General features: G+C 46.1%; 4 protein-coding genes across 6 annotated transcripts; 1 reads left to right on the top strand and 3 right to left on the bottom strand.

Moving 5' to 3' along the window:
• Positions 1-212: 212 nt before the first annotated feature.
• ccdc174 (coiled-coil domain containing 174) lies at positions 213-4,426 on the bottom strand. Of its 2 annotated transcripts, none has more exons than XM_058055103.1 (11): positions 4,243-4,426; positions 3,995-4,102; positions 3,826-3,926; positions 3,692-3,750; positions 3,478-3,619; positions 3,318-3,413; positions 3,099-3,235; positions 2,939-3,033; positions 1,872-2,016; positions 1,654-1,791; positions 213-1,556 (listed from the first exon to the last, which is right to left on the bottom strand). In XM_058055103.1, the coding sequence occupies exons 1-11, from the start codon at positions 4,282-4,284 to the stop codon at positions 805-807; spliced, it is 1,815 nt and encodes a 604-aa protein (XP_057911086.1). In that variant the 5' UTR covers positions 4,285-4,426; the 3' UTR covers positions 213-804. The 2 variants fall into 2 exon arrangements, with proteins under 2 accessions (XP_057911086.1, XP_057911085.1); XM_058055102.1 differs by having other exon boundaries at positions 1,654-1,794.
• Positions 4,427-4,670: 244 nt separating this feature from the next.
• tatdn2 (TatD DNase domain containing 2) lies at positions 4,671-9,353 on the bottom strand. Of its 2 annotated transcripts, none has more exons than XM_058055100.1 (7): positions 9,164-9,353; positions 7,911-8,170; positions 7,588-7,842; positions 6,002-6,880; positions 5,806-5,933; positions 5,538-5,721; positions 4,671-5,178 (listed from the first exon to the last, which is right to left on the bottom strand). In XM_058055100.1, exons 2-7 carry the CDS (start codon positions 8,148-8,150, stop codon positions 5,038-5,040), a joined length of 1,827 nt encoding a protein of 608 aa, XP_057911083.1. In that variant the 5' UTR covers positions 8,151-8,170; positions 9,164-9,353; the 3' UTR covers positions 4,671-5,037. The 2 variants fall into 2 exon arrangements, with proteins under 2 accessions (XP_057911083.1, XP_057911084.1); XM_058055101.1 differs by lacking the exon at positions 9,164-9,353 and adding an exon at positions 8,821-9,115.
• Positions 9,354-10,188: 835 nt separating this feature from the next.
• On the bottom strand, positions 10,189-12,401 carry vhl (von Hippel-Lindau tumor suppressor). The gene is made up of 3 exons (XM_058055079.1): positions 11,984-12,401; positions 11,558-11,680; positions 10,189-10,817 (listed from the first exon to the last, which is right to left on the bottom strand). Exons 1-3 carry the CDS (start codon positions 12,162-12,164, stop codon positions 10,624-10,626), a joined length of 498 nt encoding a protein of 165 aa, XP_057911062.1. The 5' UTR covers positions 12,165-12,401; the 3' UTR covers positions 10,189-10,623.
• An 817-nt stretch (positions 12,402-13,218) lies between these two features.
• LOC131106307 (vasopressin V2 receptor-like) lies at positions 13,219-16,054 on the top strand. The gene is made up of 2 exons (XM_058055232.1): positions 13,219-14,105; positions 15,655-16,054. The coding sequence occupies exons 1-2, from the start codon at positions 13,295-13,297 to the stop codon at positions 15,849-15,851; spliced, it is 1,008 nt and encodes a 335-aa protein (XP_057911215.1). The 5' UTR covers positions 13,219-13,294; the 3' UTR covers positions 15,852-16,054.
• The last annotated feature ends 625 nt before the right edge of the window (positions 16,055-16,679 follow it).

A 16,679-nucleotide genomic window follows, 5' to 3' on the forward strand; every position in this document is an offset into this window, starting at 1 on the left:
TTTGGGAGCACAAGCACTCGTGGTTTAAAAACAAAAATTAGTGATGCTAAAGGACACACTTCCGGTGAAAGTTTACCTCCAAGTAACCCAAATTGGGTGGATATGCATCATTTCATTTCCACATCTCTCACTGCTCAATGGTAGAGGCAAGAAGTGATGCCGGGACACAAACCAAAGCAATGTGCTGCTCTTACTTTGAAGTTTCACCGCAAACATCCGCTCTGAACACGGAAGTAGCTTTGTTAGTTCTCTCCCAAAATGCGTACATTTACAATAATGCCGTAAATTTACAAGAGCAAACAAGTGTTATTGTGTTATTGTTGTTATACTACAACAAACATAAAGCTGTCTTAGTGTCTGCCATCCTAGTGCAACGAATAAAATAAATGAAATGCCACCATCTAGTGGTTGTAGGTAAAAGTGACCTGATTCATCAGAACAGCTTGGATAAAAACAAAAATATGCCTCCCAAATAGAATAACGATTGATTGTGATGGACAGCGTCCAATATGAGAAAATGATCCTTCCCGTGTCCTGAGCTAGATGTTGGCCTAATGGTACGTCCTCCCCCCTTGCACTTGCAGCTGTACCTAATCGAGTGGCCAGTCAGCGCTATGAACCACGTGAGAATAATATGGAGTCACGTTGCTTCTATTTATTAAATACTAAATGAGTGAGCTGGGATGATTGACAACACCTCTGATGGTCTGGAGGTGGACAACCTGACATTTCATGATGTTGATGCTCATGTGTCAATTTCATTTACCCCCCCCCCCCCCATCATCATCATCATCACCACCACCATCAGGTGGCGTTCCTGTAGAAGGACAACATGTCATCCAGACTTTGGGAAGAGCCTCGAGGAGGCTGCTGAGCCTGGCCAGGCAATGGGGTTTGGGGGGGCGGCGGCGGCTGAGGGTGGGTGGGGTCTGTGGATTGGGGCGGCGGCTGAGGTTGGATGGGGTCTGTAGGTTGGGGCGGTGGGTGAGGTTGGATGGGGTCTGTGAGTTGGGGCGGCGGCTGAGGTTGGATGGGGTCTGTGGGTTGGGGCGGCGGCTGAGGTTGGATGGGCTGTGTGGGCTGAGAGGCCGGCTGAGCTAGGAACGGTCCCGGCATCGGGGGCCGACACTGTGGCGGATACTGGCTGTGGAAGGGTGGTAGAAAGTGAGGAAATGGGTATGGCGGACATATAAAGTGGGGGTGGGCATAAGGGGGGTAAAAAGGAGGCGGGGGGGGATACTGGAGGTTGGCAGGGGGAGGAACTGCGGGGCGACATGGAGGCGGGGGCCGTGGCTGGACAGGGGGGTTGTGTGCAGGTGGAGGATGAGGAGGAGGAGGAGCAACTTCAGGAGGGGTAGGCTGTGGATCTTCCGGGGTCTCGGCATCCCCATCTGGGACTTTGGTCCCCTTGAAGGACATGTTGGGAATCTTCCTCTCCGGGATGTGTATTTTTGGAGGTCTCGAACGCTTCTCATCGGTAAAGTATGCGGAGGGAGGCGCAAACTCTGAATCTCGCTCCTCCTGACGCCGACTTTTCCACTGAGTGAACATGGATTCTAACGGGCAAAAAAAGATTCCGAATGAAACGTGCAGGCCTTTCAATTCAAGAGTAAAGAAAAAGATGAAATACGAGACTTGAATGCGCTACAGTACCTTTGCCTCGGTCCCATTCTCGGACATGAGGGACACCAGGTTTGGTGTCTCTCCTTTCCTGAATCTCAACCTCCACCTTCTTCAGTCTGCTGACCTCTGGTGGGTCGTCTGGTGGAGGCGATGGCGCCACGTCCTCCTCTTCTATGAGGAACAAGTCACCAGAGGTTGAAATCATAGAAAAGAAATGATAGAATCCGATCAAATGTTGTTATTCTAACCTTCACTACCCGCATCCAGCGGATCTTCCTCAGCAACCACGCCCTTTGCCTTCATCTTCCTCTGCTTTATTTTGGCCAGTCTGGCCTGCAGGACAGCCTTCTTCTTCTCTTTCAGGCGTTCCCGCTTGCTGCGCTGGTCAGTCGTCTGAAACAAGGATGACATCGTGAAGCTATAAAGCTATAAGCTGTAAAGACCCGCTACTTGGCACTTCACATTTCACGGCTTCACAAATGTCTTAAATGTGGTCTATCACGAGTCCAAAATATGCATATGGAAATAAATTGGACATATTTCTTGTCTAAATGAAGCACTTTAGGATATCTTTAATGTGTTGTTTGTTTTTAAGATGTAACACAATACAAAATATTTACTTGGGGAAAAGTTATAAAATTAGGCAATAAAGTCAACTATGGGAATAAAATAATATTAGAAAAAGAACATTTACCAAAATTATTTAAGAAAGTTAAAATATTGCCAACATTTTTTTAAATCAGCAAAACAGGGAAAAAAAGTGAGTGAAGTTGATATTTTTCCACCGCCATCAGAAAGCAGAGATGCAGCTTTTTCTTGAACTACCTATTAGCATTGCTTTATAAAATATCAAGTGGCATCCTTTCATTTTTCACTACGCTTGGACTCCCCGGGCCTATATTATGTCTAATGTCTTCTATATTGGGTAATAGGAGTGTAAAGGCGACTATAGGGGTGTTATTTCATGTTGAGATGGCTCTATTGTTAAGAGCAACATTTAGAATGTCATTAAAGTCAGATTTTCTCTTATTATGTCTACTATATTGCATTATAGGGGTGTTATTTAATGTCTGAAGAGCTCTAATAATGTTAAAAGGCATATTTAGAAGGTCCTCGGCAGGTTTTCTCAGCTCCAGCTACAAAAATATTCAATTTATAAATAAGAAATCCTATAGGGTCTGGAACCAACTAACCACCAGGGATCATCAGAAAATCTATACTGGTTTACAAGCTGCACACTGACTACTCTAAAGTACATTTTAATCCAATAGCATTGCCCTCCAAAAAGATAAGCCATTAAAACGGAGCTGCTCACCTGATCCCGCAGCATGTCCAGCGTCTGCCTCTGCTTTTGCCGATGCTCCTCATCTTGAGCGAAGGCGAAGTAGCCCACGCCGAGCTCCCGAGCCTCTGTGTGACAACACCAAAGTGAGGAACTTCAAGTCCTAACCACCGGCGCCCCGTCAATTTCCAACCTTGAGCCCTGATGTCCTCATAGTGGATGGGTCCGACTGGCTTCTTCAGAGCTTCCTCCTCTTCTCGCTCCCACTCCTGCCTCTGCAGATCTCGGCGCATGTCCTCTGACAGCAAGGTCTTGTCAGTGGTCACTCTCCTAGAAGGAACACAGTTCCACAAAGATGTACAGCACGCCATTCAATGCTGTAAAACATCTTTTTTTTTTAAACACAGATTACCAATTTCCATGAAGATCTTGGTCCATTTTCTTAAAATCTGGCAGGTCTTTCTTCATACACCTTCGAGATCGTCCCAATGCATCCACAAAGTCCACCCTAGAAAGAAGGAAAGTTAATCATCTGGTCGACATCATGGAAGCACATGTGGTGAGACGATTACCATTCCTCATCTGGGTTCTGAGGAGGGGGTATTGGGGACAATCTTCCCGTTTCTTCATCCTCACTTTCGGCATGTCTGTCCCTTCTTTTGTCAATTATCTTCTGAGCAAAATCCACCAGGTACAATCCCTCTGTTTCTTCATCTGGAACAATACAAACCACTGTAAATACCAGGAAGATCCAATGACATGCGCTTGGACTCTAAGCTATAAAACCTGGGAAGTCTCCTTTTGTCATCTGCTCGTAGAGTTTGGCTTTCTCCTCGAGTTTGCTCCTGAAAGGAACCAACAACTATTCAAGTACCACTCGGTGTCGTTGTTTCAGGCCACAGAATAGGATTCAAACCTACTTTGCATTGTCAATGCTCCTCTGCTCCTCAGCCAGCTGCTCTGCATCCTTGTCGGCTCTCGCAGAAACACCAGAGTTTTGCTTGGCCCATACGTTTGGTTTCTACAGGTAACAAGGAAGCAGCTTGAGTAAACATCTCCTTTGGACATGAAATGTGGAAAGCAACCGACCTTAACTTTGGCTTTGGGTTTAAATGCAGCGCCGCCGTGCTCTTGCCCGAGTCTCTGTTGTTTGAATTGCTCCTGCTTCCTGTATAGTTCGGCTTTAAGGTCCACCAACTGTTAGAAAGAAGCGACAAGAGTCCAGTCATGGAACTTGATGTTAGCAAGTTAGCATGTTTGCTAACGTTAGCGCTTTTTTGGTCGCGACATTTAACGCCACGCGGCGTTGCCGGTATTTGTCAATGCGTATAACTTACCGAAGAGGCAGTCACATCAAATGGTTTCTTCCTTTTATCCATTTTTAAATCGTCTTGATGCAATTAGCAGACTGTTGTTTTTCACGGGTAACTAACTGTACATGAGTGATATCCTTCGGGCTTCCTCTACGACTTTGCTTGCTGCCTATATGTCGGTATACCACCGACTAGTGGCCAGAATTATGTACTGCACCAGTTACCATTGCATTGTTGTAAAGCAGCCGGAAATTGCAGGCCAACTCAGGGGAAAGAGCTGGTAAATTTGTACAAAACAGCACTCTGTCAGCTCACCGCCACACTTTGAACAATTGATTAATTGTGATGCTTTGAATAGAATCCCCCCGGTAACGTGTGTTTTCCACACATCCTTCTAGTCAAACTTGATGTACACTCTTACCTTGTATAACACTTAAGACCTAGGCTGCTGGATGTCAAAATAAAAGCACCACAAAGGAACATTGCGTGTAAGTGGTGTCACTCAGAGCTGCTCCTTCAATCAATGCGCTCAGGAGTCATCTGCCTTAGTGTGTTCGTTCCACATATTAATGTGCTGCAGCGTCTTGTGTGCACCGCTGAAATTACATCTGCAGGATTTCAACTGTTTAATATATTTGGCATACTGTCAAAGTAAGCAGTATCTACACAAAGAAGGCGTGTTAAACATCCTGAATGAAGCGAAGCAAAAAAAACAAGAGAGGCTTATGAACAATAACGGTAAAAACTTACATTGCCTGCTCTAAAGGATACATAAATATATAACCAGCCAGAAACTAACATTAGGGCCCATCAAGTGGCTCAGATGCCGTAAAGCCGAGTGGTGTTGTTTCGGATGGCGGCGAGGACTGTGGGCATGTCCTCCCCCTTCAGTAGGCTCAGCTCTTGCAGGGTGTGGATGCCCATTCCCGGATGGGAAAACTTGCACAGGTCTTTGCTCACCTGGCAGAGCGGGAGAGATATCAAAAGAATACAAGTGGAGTCAAGTAGTTCAGGCTGCTGGGAAAATGTATTTCATATATGGATATTTCATATCCATCAACGTTTTTTCAAATGTTGCTGATTTGAATTAAACACGGCTTATTAGTCAAAATGGCTAAAAGAAGTCAAATACCAATATAAGTCACTCTAAGACGCATTCAAAGACCTGATAATATGTATTCTACACTGGTCCCTCGGTGTCAGTAATGTTACTGTAAAGTTTGGTGAGACACACAAGCACCAGACCTGATCCCACATCAGGCACAATAATCCCCAACGTGGGATACTTCCATTTTTTGAAGGTGTCAAGGTGAACATACCATCCTCGGCAGGAAGTAGGGCGCGTCGGTCTCCAACACAATGCGGTGGAGAGGCACCTTGCGGACAGCATCTCGCACCTGGAAAGCGTTGTAGTAGGTGATCAAGGCTGTGAAGCCCACATAGAGGTTGGGGAACTCTTCCAGGAAGGGCTCAATCACCGAATAGCTGTTTGTAAAACAGTGCCTGCGATCCAAAATCAGTCAAATGGTGTAAGATGAAACAAAGGCTTGAGGGAATCGTGTAAATGTTCAGGACGAAAATACAGACCTGTGAATTTTGTAGTCCTTGGGGACGGACTTCTTCAGGATTCTCATCAGGTCGTCATCTGCATCCCTGCAGTGGATGACCAGGGGCTTCTGCATGGCTACAGCCCACCGCAGCTGACGCTCAAAGACCTTCACACAACGACCACAGCGTGCGTGACAGACCATGGATTGATATCACATCCATTGATCCAGCTCACCTCTTTCTGCTTGTCGGAAGACGTGGAGTTCTTGTGCGAGTAGTCCAGCCCCATCTCGCCGAATGCCACCGCTTTCGGGTGCCCCATGGCTTTCAGGATGCTGCGTTCATGGACGTCGGAGTACTCGTTGACAAAGTGAGGGTGGCACCCGAACGCCCCCCAGACCATGTCCTCAGCCAGTAAATCTTCCCACAATGCCTCCTGTGCCATGAGGCGGGGGTTGCAGAAGTCTGCGATGCAGCCGCCAAACTCGGCGGGAAAGCTGCTGCTGTAGACTTTTTGGAAACGCCCAAAGGATCCGCGGAAGCGCAGCTTTGAGTAGAGCATGTCAAGATGGCAGTGGGTGTCGATGAAGCCAGACCCGCTGGAGGGGTAGCGCGTCCAGGTGGGTTGAGGGTCCCCCATGGACAGTCTTCTCCTGGGGTTGCCGTCACGTAGAGATGAGAAAGGCGGCGAATGGACGGAAGTGCCGGCATACGATTGCCTGCGTGTGGTCGCATAGTCTCCCGCTCGCATGTGTGCTGAATCAATAATGCCGGGGGAGCGTGCGGTCTTGGGGTCCGCTCCGGCTGCAGCAGCTTGTTGCTGCTTGCAGGACACAAAAACAGTCCTGTGGGACAGGGAGGACCCTGCATCCCAGATGTCCCCCGTGGAAGGTGCAGCTCCAAGACTGTGTTTTAATGTCGGAGTGAGGCGCCGCCAGCCGTCGGAAGGTTCATCCATAGGAGTCATACAGCAAGACAAAGAATCTGAAACATCCTCAAGAAGAGGGGGGGCCAAATCGCCATCCTCAGCTGCAGGTTCGGCTGCCACACAGTTTTGGGAAGCACGAGGAAAGCTTTTGTGTGTTGTGTCGGTCTCCACTTTGAGCGCAGAGCTCTGAAAAACAACAACAGGAGTGAGGTCGGTCTTTCCACAGGACTCTAATCTATCTGTGGCACTGGGTTTGTGGCTGGGGTTCTCTATGACATCATGGTCTAACATTCAGAAACTTAGATACTGTTTGTGGACCAACGGGTAAAACAGGGCTTTTTGGTTTGTGTAACCTCATCTCACGTCTAAAACCTTACTTAAAGGGGACCGGTTATGCTTTTATCTCTTTTCTGACCTACAAATGTTGCATTCTCATGTTCAACCATGCCAACGTTGTCCTGAAACAAGTTTGAGATGTCGCTCAATGCTTGGCTTCAGAGAGTTTTTTTTTCCAACAAGAGCCAGACTTCCTTATATGGGCGTGCCTACGTTACCACTCCTTGAGTTCATACAGGCAAGTCAGTAGCAAGTCCGAGTAATCCTCCAAAGGGTTCATTCATTTCTCATCAACCCCTATACCCACAAAAGAGAAGTCCGGACAGTTTGAGAGTGTGACCAATCACAGTGCAGTGTGCCAGGAGGCGGGCCATGGGTGGAATAAATTAAAACAGAGCGTTTTGGAAATCCAGTTGCAGATTCTGGAAGATCTAGAAAGTTTTCTGTGCGGGTTATTGAGTGTAGCTGCTCTATAGGAGTCCACAACTCGATACAAAGGATCACAAATGAGCATAACAGGTCCCCTTTAAGAAGAGAACATGACCTCATTGACTTACAGGTAGGGCTGTCACGGAAACTCCAACAAGCCGAGAGGTGGACGGCTCATCTTTTGGATCCTCACATTTATTTGCCCTCAGTGTGCTTTTGGTCGGGGTGAGCTTCAACGCACTGCTGCCGACAGCTGCAGATAACGCCCTCCTGTAAATGGCCTTTAACCCCTCCTCCGGCGTCCTGTCCTTCTTTTTCATGACGAAGGAGTGAGAGGGATGAGATGAAGCGTCACTGGGTGTAGATACCTCCTCATCGGAGTCCTGGCAGATGCCAAGACAACATTCTTAATAAAATGTTAACGACTCACGAGTGTTTCAAACACATTTACCTTGAATGTGCCAAAATTCAACCTGGAGCGCTTCCTCAGCTCCATTTTGCTTAAAGATGTGGCAGCTTCACCGAGCACCTCGGCTTTTCTCTTGGGAGTGTCCAGGCTGAGCTCAGCAAAGCTGGCCGATCCTGGTGACTCACCGACGGCAGACGGGGGTGTTCTGTCCTGGAAAGTCGCAGTTGGAGAGGAAGCCCTTTGCAGCCACTTAAAAGTCACCTTCTTCCTGCTGCTGTCCATGTCGTCGGAGAACGTAGATGCTGGCCGTAAAAAGCATGAGTACATTTATTCAGAGCATACATACGGCGACGCGAGTTAGAATCTATCCCAGCTGACTTTGGTCACCAGTCACAACAAAACACAAACAAGCACTCATGTTATCGATCCAGACACCTGAATTTACATACATTACAGACGCTCCATCAGCTTTAATATGCAACCATATCAGATGAATATCAGCGAAATTAGCTGGAAGAACATAGAACATCTCCACTTACGCAATGCTACCACAATGTGCTAGCACTAAGGCATCGCAGGCCATCGGAAAACACAAAATCATTATGACTGATTTGGTATGCGGCTGTAATAAACTCTTCGACTGTTTTGTGCGGCCATCAGGCGAAGCGCATGTGCAGCCAGCCAAGTTTGCTGATATTCTTTTGGCTAAATTTGCTCATATTCTTTTGGCTATGCTTGCTAACAACATTAAAGCATAGACGTGGTTCATTCTTATGGTCGCCATTTAATGTGTTTATTTATATGATAAGCGGTACATAAAATGGATGGATGGATATTAGCATCATTTAAAAGGTGCCTCCGCCATCATTGTGCAGCAAAAAAGGCCAAAATAATAGAAACATGTGTCTGCATGATACAGTCCCGTTCTATTGAATGGGAATCTTTAACTTACCTTATCTTAGGCGCAATCAACTATTCTATCGTTTTTTTTTTCTTTCGCCGTCGTAATTGAAGTGACGAGTTTATGCTACACAAGTAGAAACTTTAACTGCTGCTAGCTAGCTAGCTAGCTAGCTAGCTCGGTAGCGTGCCGCTCTTTAGCCAATTAAGAGCTAGCTAGCATTGCGCGTCACCGCTGCTAACTTGCCTGTATTTTCAATGTTCGCCTTTTTCAAAGCGAAATAATAATAAACACACACTTGCTAAACGTCATATAAACGTAGCAGCCACGCACAAAGCGCATGACGCCGTCGTCTCTGTGGATTTTAATGGGATGAAATATCGAAGACCTTTACCTTCTTTTGATGGAAAATGATGAATAAAGTGTATCTTCGCAGCCTTTTTACGGAGACTGCCTGTACCACAAAGATTGGATTTACTTTTTTTTTAGACTGACTTCAAAGTTTCATTTTTAAATTGATTCTGTGGAGCAGGTTGCTTTTTTTAAACGTCGAGACGCTAACGCCAGATGGCGACAAAGTTCAGCTTTGATCGCATCTCGCGAGATTTGGTGCCTCTGAGCCAATATTGATCCAAAAATAGGAATTGACACGTCAAAAATTAGCCCGACAACAACGAAAAATCAGAAATTATTATATTATTATATTATTATATATATTATATATATATATATTATTATATTATTTACGTTATTGAATGAGGGAAAAGCACCGGGACAACCAGCAGCTAATAATACAGAATGCCATACTTTGACATACATACTTCTGGCTGATGGCGTCCTTCACTTTGAAGTTTTTGCATGCCTTTCATGAGGCCTTTTGCATGCCTTTTCTTAGAGGGGGGAGGAGCCACCTGCTGTGGCCCAGCAAGGTGCACTGTATTCAGGCACATGCTCCGAGCAGCCACAGAGGTCTCTGGCAAACCTTCAACACTTTTCAAACGTTTCAGGTGGCTGATAAAGGTTTTTGTGTGCTCGATGTGGTTTCCCCCCGTCGTCACGCAGCATTTGGTATAAGGAGCACGAGAGAAAGGACTCGTAGAAAAAGTGTGGCATATAGCGAGGTCATCTAGTGGGAGGTCTCACATGCTGATGCTTTCTTCTCAACCAGTGAGTGAAAAGTGGAAAAGGTTTGCCAGAGACCTCCGTGGGATCACAATGGCTGCTTACGCCGTGTGTCCGAATACCGTGCACCTTGCCGGGCCATGCCAGGTGGCTCCTCATGCGGAATCAGACTTCTTTCAGCAGAATTTCTCATGAACCTATTTGGCAGTTTGAAATGCAGAATTCCACTGGCTGTAAACTTTGGAATGATACAAGCGCACACAAAAATATCACTACTGAACAGCATCATTTGTGGCAAAATGTGCTATTTATTATGAATATCACTCACACGTGTCCGGCTATATTAGAAAAGCTATTTTGTTAACTTTATTAACAACTTGCAATAAAAGCTTTATAACGTCGCCATCTTGGCTCCATGGCGGGAAGGGAAGGACTAACCAGAGTGGTTGCAAAAAAGGAGAGAAGAGGTGTGTAACAGTCATGATGGATTTGAGACAGCACGACACTGTCAGGATGTACATACATCCACCATACATACATCCAGGGTGTAGCATACATCCTGTATTAAAGCCTGCTGATGGACGTGGTCCATTTAAAGGGCCGGTACAATAAAAATATCAAATACAGCTTCACAGAAGACACTTGGATGACGCTGACAGAAACCACCTGATAAACAAACAAATATGAATACAAAAGAAGAGTTCAGTCGTCGTTGGTCGGGGCTTTTGGGAGTCACTCCGACTGTCCTTCCACTCTCTGGAGGAGATGTTGCTCTGCTCGCCGATTCAAGCGATGTAGACTCTTGGACAAACTGGGCGGATCCTCCAGCTCCTCAATGAGACTGCGTGCTATCTCCAAACTTCTGTAGTCCTCCGGTTCTACCAGGCGTCGGATCTCCTGGAGGGCACGGTCCTTCAGGCTGTAAACTGCATCACAGATGGAAGTCATTGGGTGCAAGGGGGGGGTGCTCAAGATGTAGTTTAAAAAAACCTGAATTCCCCAAACATACTTAAATGATAACGTGACTTAAATCCATTTAAAAAAACAAATAATAAATAAGAATCTGTCTTTTTCACCTTCTTGTTGTTGTACGATTAAAAATCTAGACTGCTGTACCTGGTGGCGACCACTAGGCGGCAGTGCTGATGTGTTTTGTGGCGACTATTTCCCTTGGTAATTATTTTCCTTTTATTTTCCTTTTTGTTCTAATACAGGAGCCATGCTGGAACCACTTCAAACTTCCGAGGAAAACAACCCCTTTTTTAAAAAAGAATCTTAACGTGAAACATTTATCTTTTTTGTGCCTTCAAAAGATATTAAAACAGATAAAAAAGAAACAGCTAAGAATGCAGCACACCTATTCCACTTTAAAGCCTTCTGAAAAAAACTCCAAAAAGCATCATGATGGCTCGGCACCTGGGTATTACCATGCTACAGCAACATGAATGTTATTGTTATTATTAACATTCTTACGCCCAAGAACTACTTTGTATGTGTAGTGACACCTCGCCACGCCACGCCGGCTAGCGACTAGCCAAACGTTACATATTAGAGCTTTTTGTTTTGCGTTCCCGTCTATTTTGCTTTGTGAAATCAATGCAGGATGGAAGTTTGTCCATCTTCTTAACCGTATTAGACAACCTGTGGAAGTGGCAAAGAGACTCACCTGGCAAAGTGATATTTACAAATGCGGCATTCTCAGCGCCAGCCAGGGCAGGAAGGAAGAGCTCCTTGCCGTTCACCCTCAGCAGATCATCACTTTCTGCATCGGTGAACATCCACGGGTGGCCTGGGTGTCACATTCACACACACGTCAACCACGTCACCAATTCAATGGCATAGGGCAGCGGATCGATCCAAATATCGATGGTACCTGTAGTATCAATATATCGGATTGATGCCAGGTGTGACTTTCCCGGCACTTTCACAAAGTTGTGTCTTGTATTGTTATATTCTGTTATATTGTATTATATTGTTATATACGCAGTACCACTTGTGCGGCAAAAATCGCTCACGACACTATCGATATTTGGATCGATCCGCCCACCCTCCGCTGTTATGAGTGAATCAATGAACAAGCGCTGTGTCGTACCCACGAATGTTGTGACTTTTCGCCCAGTCCTCGGCTGTAAGTCGTTGTAGGGCCGTGGCTCCCCGCGGAAATCAATCCACAGTGGCCGCACCACTCGGGGACTGCGGTTGCAAAAGACAACACTCGTGGGAATGCGAGTGTTTAAGGAGCGAACCAAAGGCAGACCCCAATCTTCAGACATGCTGCTAATGCTAACGTTGTTTTTTTTTGGACTATGAGCAGCGGTCTAAGAACGTTGTAAAAAAACGCGAGGACCGTTCATTTAATCAACTCACTTGGTTTAAATTGTCTAAACCAAAAACGCAAAGGCTAAAAAACCCCAACAAACCCCCCCAAAAAACAACGTAACGGCGCTTATGCGGAAACTTGTATGTTTACCTCCCCATTTCCGGTATCGACGTCACGTGATTGTTGTTAAGGCGATTGGCGAACGGGGCCGTGACGTCACTGCAGCGCGACTGGACAGATTCGTGTATTATTGGACATGGACATGTAGGTACATACATATGGATTGATTATGGAGTTTTCCTTTCAAATGATAATATCTCACATTTGTAATATTGCTCCATAAGTATGACAACTCGTGGAGTCAAAACAAGTTAAAAAGGCTAAAAAGACAAACAAAATAAAATTAAAAATCGGTTATAAAGAAAGGTAAAAAAGACAAGCAGTAGAAAATGCACGATGAAAGTAGTTGTAAAAAAAAGTCAAAATACTAGTAAGAATAAGTAAAAAAAAAAAAAGTTAAAATAAGTAAAAATTTTAAATAAATGTCATTTTAGTAGCATGTAGTTAAAATAATGAAGGACAAAATACATAAAAAATGTAATATTCATTCATTAATTTTCTACCTACCTTATACTCATGAGTATAAGGTAGTTTGTCCTTTTAAAAGTTGTAATGTTTTGAAAATGAGGTTGGGGAATGAGCCAAGAATAAAGTTAAAATATGATGGGAATAAAGTCATCATATTACCAATAGAAATTTCCATATTAATGAAGAGTTGAAATTCAGAAGAAATAAAAATGTCAAAACAGTAGAAATGGGAGAAAAGGGCAAAAAAAAACCCACCTGGGGCTGCGCACGCATGAAGGCTGCGCACGCATGAAGGCTGCGCGTGAGACGACAAATACATTTTTTTTTTAAAGTTGAAGCGAGAGCATTAATGGAAGCTCCTCCCAGCTTGCCCCCCCCCCCCCCCCCAGCACGTGCAAAAGGAACAGAGCCGAGCCATCCCGCATCAGCGGCCACAAAGACCGGCACGTCCGCACGCGCGCACGGTCCTCCACGCGGGCTCCCAACGAAGCTAAGATGTCGGCGAACGGCAGCCAGCCGGCGGATCCGAGAGACGAGCGTCTGGCCAAAGTGGAGATCAGCCTCCTGGGGTGCATCTTCTCCTGCGCCGCCGTCCTCAACGGCGCCCTGCTGCTGCTCCTGTGGCGGCAGCGCAAGCGCGCCGCGAGCAGGATGCGCGTGTTCGTCTTCCACCTGTGCGTGGCGGACCTGGCGGTGACTTTCTTTCAGGTGTGGCCGCAGCTCATGTGGGACGTCACGGACAGGTTCGTCGGGCCGGACGCGGTGTGCCGCCTGGTCAAGTACCTGCAGGTGGTGGGCATGTTCTCGTCCACCTACATGATCGTGGTGATGACGGTGGACCGGTACCGGGCCGTGTGCCACCCCATGGTCAGGTTCACGCGCATTCACGCGCGCGTCAACTTGCCCGTGCGCGCCGCCTGGGGGGCGTCCCTGGTGGGCGGCCTGCCGCAGGTGTTCATCTTCTCCCTGGCGGAGGTGGCGCCCGGCGTGTTCGACTGTTGGGCGGAGTTCGTCCAGCCGTGGGGGCTGCGGACCTACGTCACCTGGACCACGCTGGTCATCTTTGTGGTGCCCGTCGTCACGCTCGTCTTCTGCCAGGTGCGCATTTGCAGAGCCATCCGGAAGAACGTGCTCCGGAAGGGAGCCGCGCCGCCCCCCAGGGCCAGCGGGGCGGCCGGCATGTCCAAAGCCAGGGTGAAGACCCTCAAGATGACCGTGGTCATTGTCGGGGCCTACATAGTCTGCTGGTCCCCCTTCTTCACCGTCCAGCTCTGGTCTGCCTGGGACGACCACGCACCCACGGAAAGTAAGTTCACGCTACTGTAGAGCTAGTACGCTACCTTCATTGACCACGCCCTTTTCACGCTGAGTGAGTGAGTGAAAAAAGAGAAGTGCAAAAACAAAAGAAATGCAAAATCACTTAGAAAGAAAACACAGAAGATCACAAGGAATCATAAGACAAACTTTGGACAAGCAAAATGACTTCTAAAGACGAATGGGAGAGACCCCAAAACAGACGTGCATAAAGAGTTAGAACAAAGAGTTAAAAGAACAAACAGCGGAAGCGCAAAAAGAGTTAAAAGGACAAACAGCAAAGTGCAAAAAGAGTTCAAAGGAAGGAGCGTAAAAAGAGTTAAAAATACAAACAGCAGAAGCGTAAAAAGAGTTAAAAGGACAAACAGCTGAGGTGCAAAAATAGTTAAAAGGACAAACAGCGGAAGCATAAAAATAGTTAAAAGGACAAACAGCGGACGCGTAAAAAGAGTTCAAGGACAAAGAGTAAAGTGCAAAAAGAGTTAAAAGGAAGGAGTGTGAAAAGAGTTAAAATGAGAAACAGCAGAGGTGCAAAAAGAGTTAAAAGTTAAAAAGACAAACAGCGGAAGCGTAAAAAGAGTTAAAAGGAGAAACAGCGGAAGTGCAAAAAGAGTTAAAAGGAGAAACAGCTGAGGCGCAAAAATAGTTAAAAGGACATAATGTTCTGTGGATATGCAAAAAGAGTTCCCGTCGAGTAACAGGACTAAAATAAAAAATCCAAAAAAACCCCCAAAGTAAAAAAAGTTAAAAGGACAAACAACGGAAGTGTAAAAAGAGTTAAAAGGACAAACAGCTGAGGCGCAAAAATAGTTAAAAGGACATAATGATCTGTGGATATGCAAAAAGAGTTACCGTCGAGTAACAGGACTAAAATAAAAAAAACAAAAAAGAAACCCAAAGTAAAAAGAGTTAAAAGTACAAACAACGGAAGTGTAAAAAGAGTTAAAAGGACAAACAGCTGAGGTGCAAAAATAGTTAAAAGGACAAACAACGGAAGCGTAAAAAGAGTTCGAGGACAAACAGCATAGTGCAAAAAGAGTTAAAAGGAAGGAGTGCAAAAGAGTTAAAAGGAGAAACAACAGAGGTGCAAAAAGAGTTAAAAGGACAAACAGCGGAAGCATAAAAAGAGTTAAAAGCACAAACAACCGAAGCGCAAAAAGAGTTAGAAGGACAAAACGTTCTGTGGATATTCAAAAAGAGTTCCCGTCGTGTATCAGTACTAAATTAAATTAAAAAAATTAAAAAAGAGTTAAAAGGACAAACAGCAGAAGCGCAAAAAGAGTTAGAAGGACAAAACGTTCTGTGGATATTCAAAAAGAGTTGCCGTCGTGTAACGGGACTAAATTAAATAAAAAACCCAAAGTAGTCCGGATTTGATGTCAAAGGAAGTGGAAGTGAGTTCCTTCCTGTTCCACAGTCATCATCACATGCGCGGCGGCGTCGTGCACACTGAGAAGCCAAGAGTGCGGCATGACATTGCATAGCGTTCATCTTTGCCACGGAGAAAGTGTGCAGGCGTGCCTAATGTTGTGTCCTCGCAGCGGCCACCTTCACCATCCTGATGCTGCTGGCCAGCCTCAACAGCTGCGCCAACCCCATCATCTACCTCCTCTTCAGCGGCCAGCTTCCCACGCCCGTGTGCCGGCGCCGCTCCGACATCAAGGACTCTGTTCACGAGGAGGCCACGCTGGTCAGCACCTTTCACACCACTTTTAAAAACCTCTCCGTCTCCAAATGAGGTGTGGGGGGGGGGGCCCCCTGCAAAGCAAAAAGCAGGGCGCCGTTGACACCGGGTGCTGCTAAGCGTGGACTGGAAAGACTCATCTGTTGTCAGCGACGTGTGATAGGTCAAACACGGGCTGACCGGGTGGGGACGGGGGTCCAAGCAGGAGCGGGTGGTCTGATGCTGGGCCGGGCTGCAGATGCGGGACGACGCATCAGTTGGGCTCAAAGACATGAGGATCCTGGCTCCAGCTGCTGCAGGGTGCATGGTGCAGGGTGCATGGTGCATGGTGTGCATGGTGCAGGGTGCATGGTGCAGGGTGCATGGTGCATGGTGTGCATGGTGCATGGTGCATGGTGCATGGCCAAAGGCTGTCCCAGGCCGTTTGCAGCCACAGCTGCTTTTTACAAATAAAAAAAAACATTGGACGCTCCTGTACCAAAACATTATGATGGGTGAGAAAAGTTATTCAGTTATTAATAAGTCATCCATCCAATACTAATACATGACTAAACTGTCCAAAAAGAAATAGTGTGAAAACTAGAGTCGGGGAATTGTAGCTGAAGCTAGCTGTCGCTAGCCTGGCTGCTGTGTGTCCCGCCTAAGTAGTCTTTCAGCATCAACGATGACGCCTGGGAGGCCAAACGTCGTTTAAGACCACCCTAACAGTCCAATGGCCCGCCATTCCATGCCATGACTATTTTTTTTTTACTATTTCATGTCCAAAAGTAATATCAAATCATGTACTAGTCGACCGCACGCAGTACTTGTATTAGCAGAAATATTTTTTGTATTCCTTTTTGACAAAATTGAAGAATAATATAACAAAAATAATCAATGACT

This window comes from Doryrhamphus excisus, chromosome 18 (genome assembly GCF_030265055.1).
Source record: "Doryrhamphus excisus isolate RoL2022-K1 chromosome 18, RoL_Dexc_1.0, whole genome shotgun sequence".
In the NCBI taxonomy this organism is placed as follows: Eukaryota; Metazoa; Chordata; class Actinopteri; order Syngnathiformes; family Syngnathidae; genus Doryrhamphus; species Doryrhamphus excisus.

What these genes read in the sequence shown, in the direction of transcription:
- ccdc174 (XM_058055102.1), bottom strand. Translation starts at nt 4,284, where the DNA reads ATGGATAAAAGGAAGAAACCATTTGATGTGACTGCCTCTTCG. An exon ending in CAGAACCCAGATGAGGAATG is followed by an intron (nt 3,414 to 3,477) that starts GTAATCGTCTCA and finishes CCTTCTTTCTAG; the next exon opens with GGTGGACTTTGTGGATGCAT. An exon ending in GCTGGATGCGGGTAGTGAAG is followed by an intron (nt 1,795 to 1,871) that starts GTTAGAATAACA and finishes TGTTCCTCATAG; the next exon opens with AAGAGGAGGACGTGGCGCCA.
- tatdn2 (XM_058055100.1), bottom strand. Translation starts at nt 8,150, where the DNA reads ATGGACAGCAGCAGGAAGAAGGTGACTTTTAAGTGGCTGCAAAGGGCT. An exon ending in TGAATTTTGGCACATTCAAG is followed by an intron (nt 7,843 to 7,910) that starts GTAAATGTGTTT and finishes GGCATCTGCCAG; the next exon opens with GACTCCGATGAGGAGGTATC. An exon ending in CTTCCGACAAGCAGAAAGAG is followed by an intron (nt 5,934 to 6,001) that starts GTGAGCTGGATC and finishes CGTTGTGTGAAG; the next exon opens with GTCTTTGAGCGTCAGCTGCG.
- vhl (XM_058055079.1), bottom strand. Translation starts at nt 12,164, where the DNA reads ATGTCTGAAGATTGGGGTCTGCCTTTGGTTCGCTCCTTAAACACTCGC. An exon ending in AAAAGTCACAACATTCGTGG is followed by an intron (nt 11,681 to 11,983) that starts GTACGACACAGC and finishes TGTGACACCCAG; the next exon opens with GCCACCCGTGGATGTTCACC. An exon ending in TGTAAATATCACTTTGCCAG is followed by an intron (nt 10,818 to 11,557) that starts GTGAGTCTCTTT and finishes TCTGTGATGCAG; the next exon opens with TTTACAGCCTGAAGGACCGT.
- LOC131106307 (XM_058055232.1), top strand. Translation starts at nt 13,295, where the DNA reads ATGTCGGCGAACGGCAGCCAGCCGGCGGATCCGAGAGACGAGCGTCTG. An exon ending in CGACCACGCACCCACGGAAA is followed by an intron (nt 14,106 to 15,654) that starts GTAAGTTCACGC and finishes GTGTCCTCGCAG; the next exon opens with CGGCCACCTTCACCATCCTG.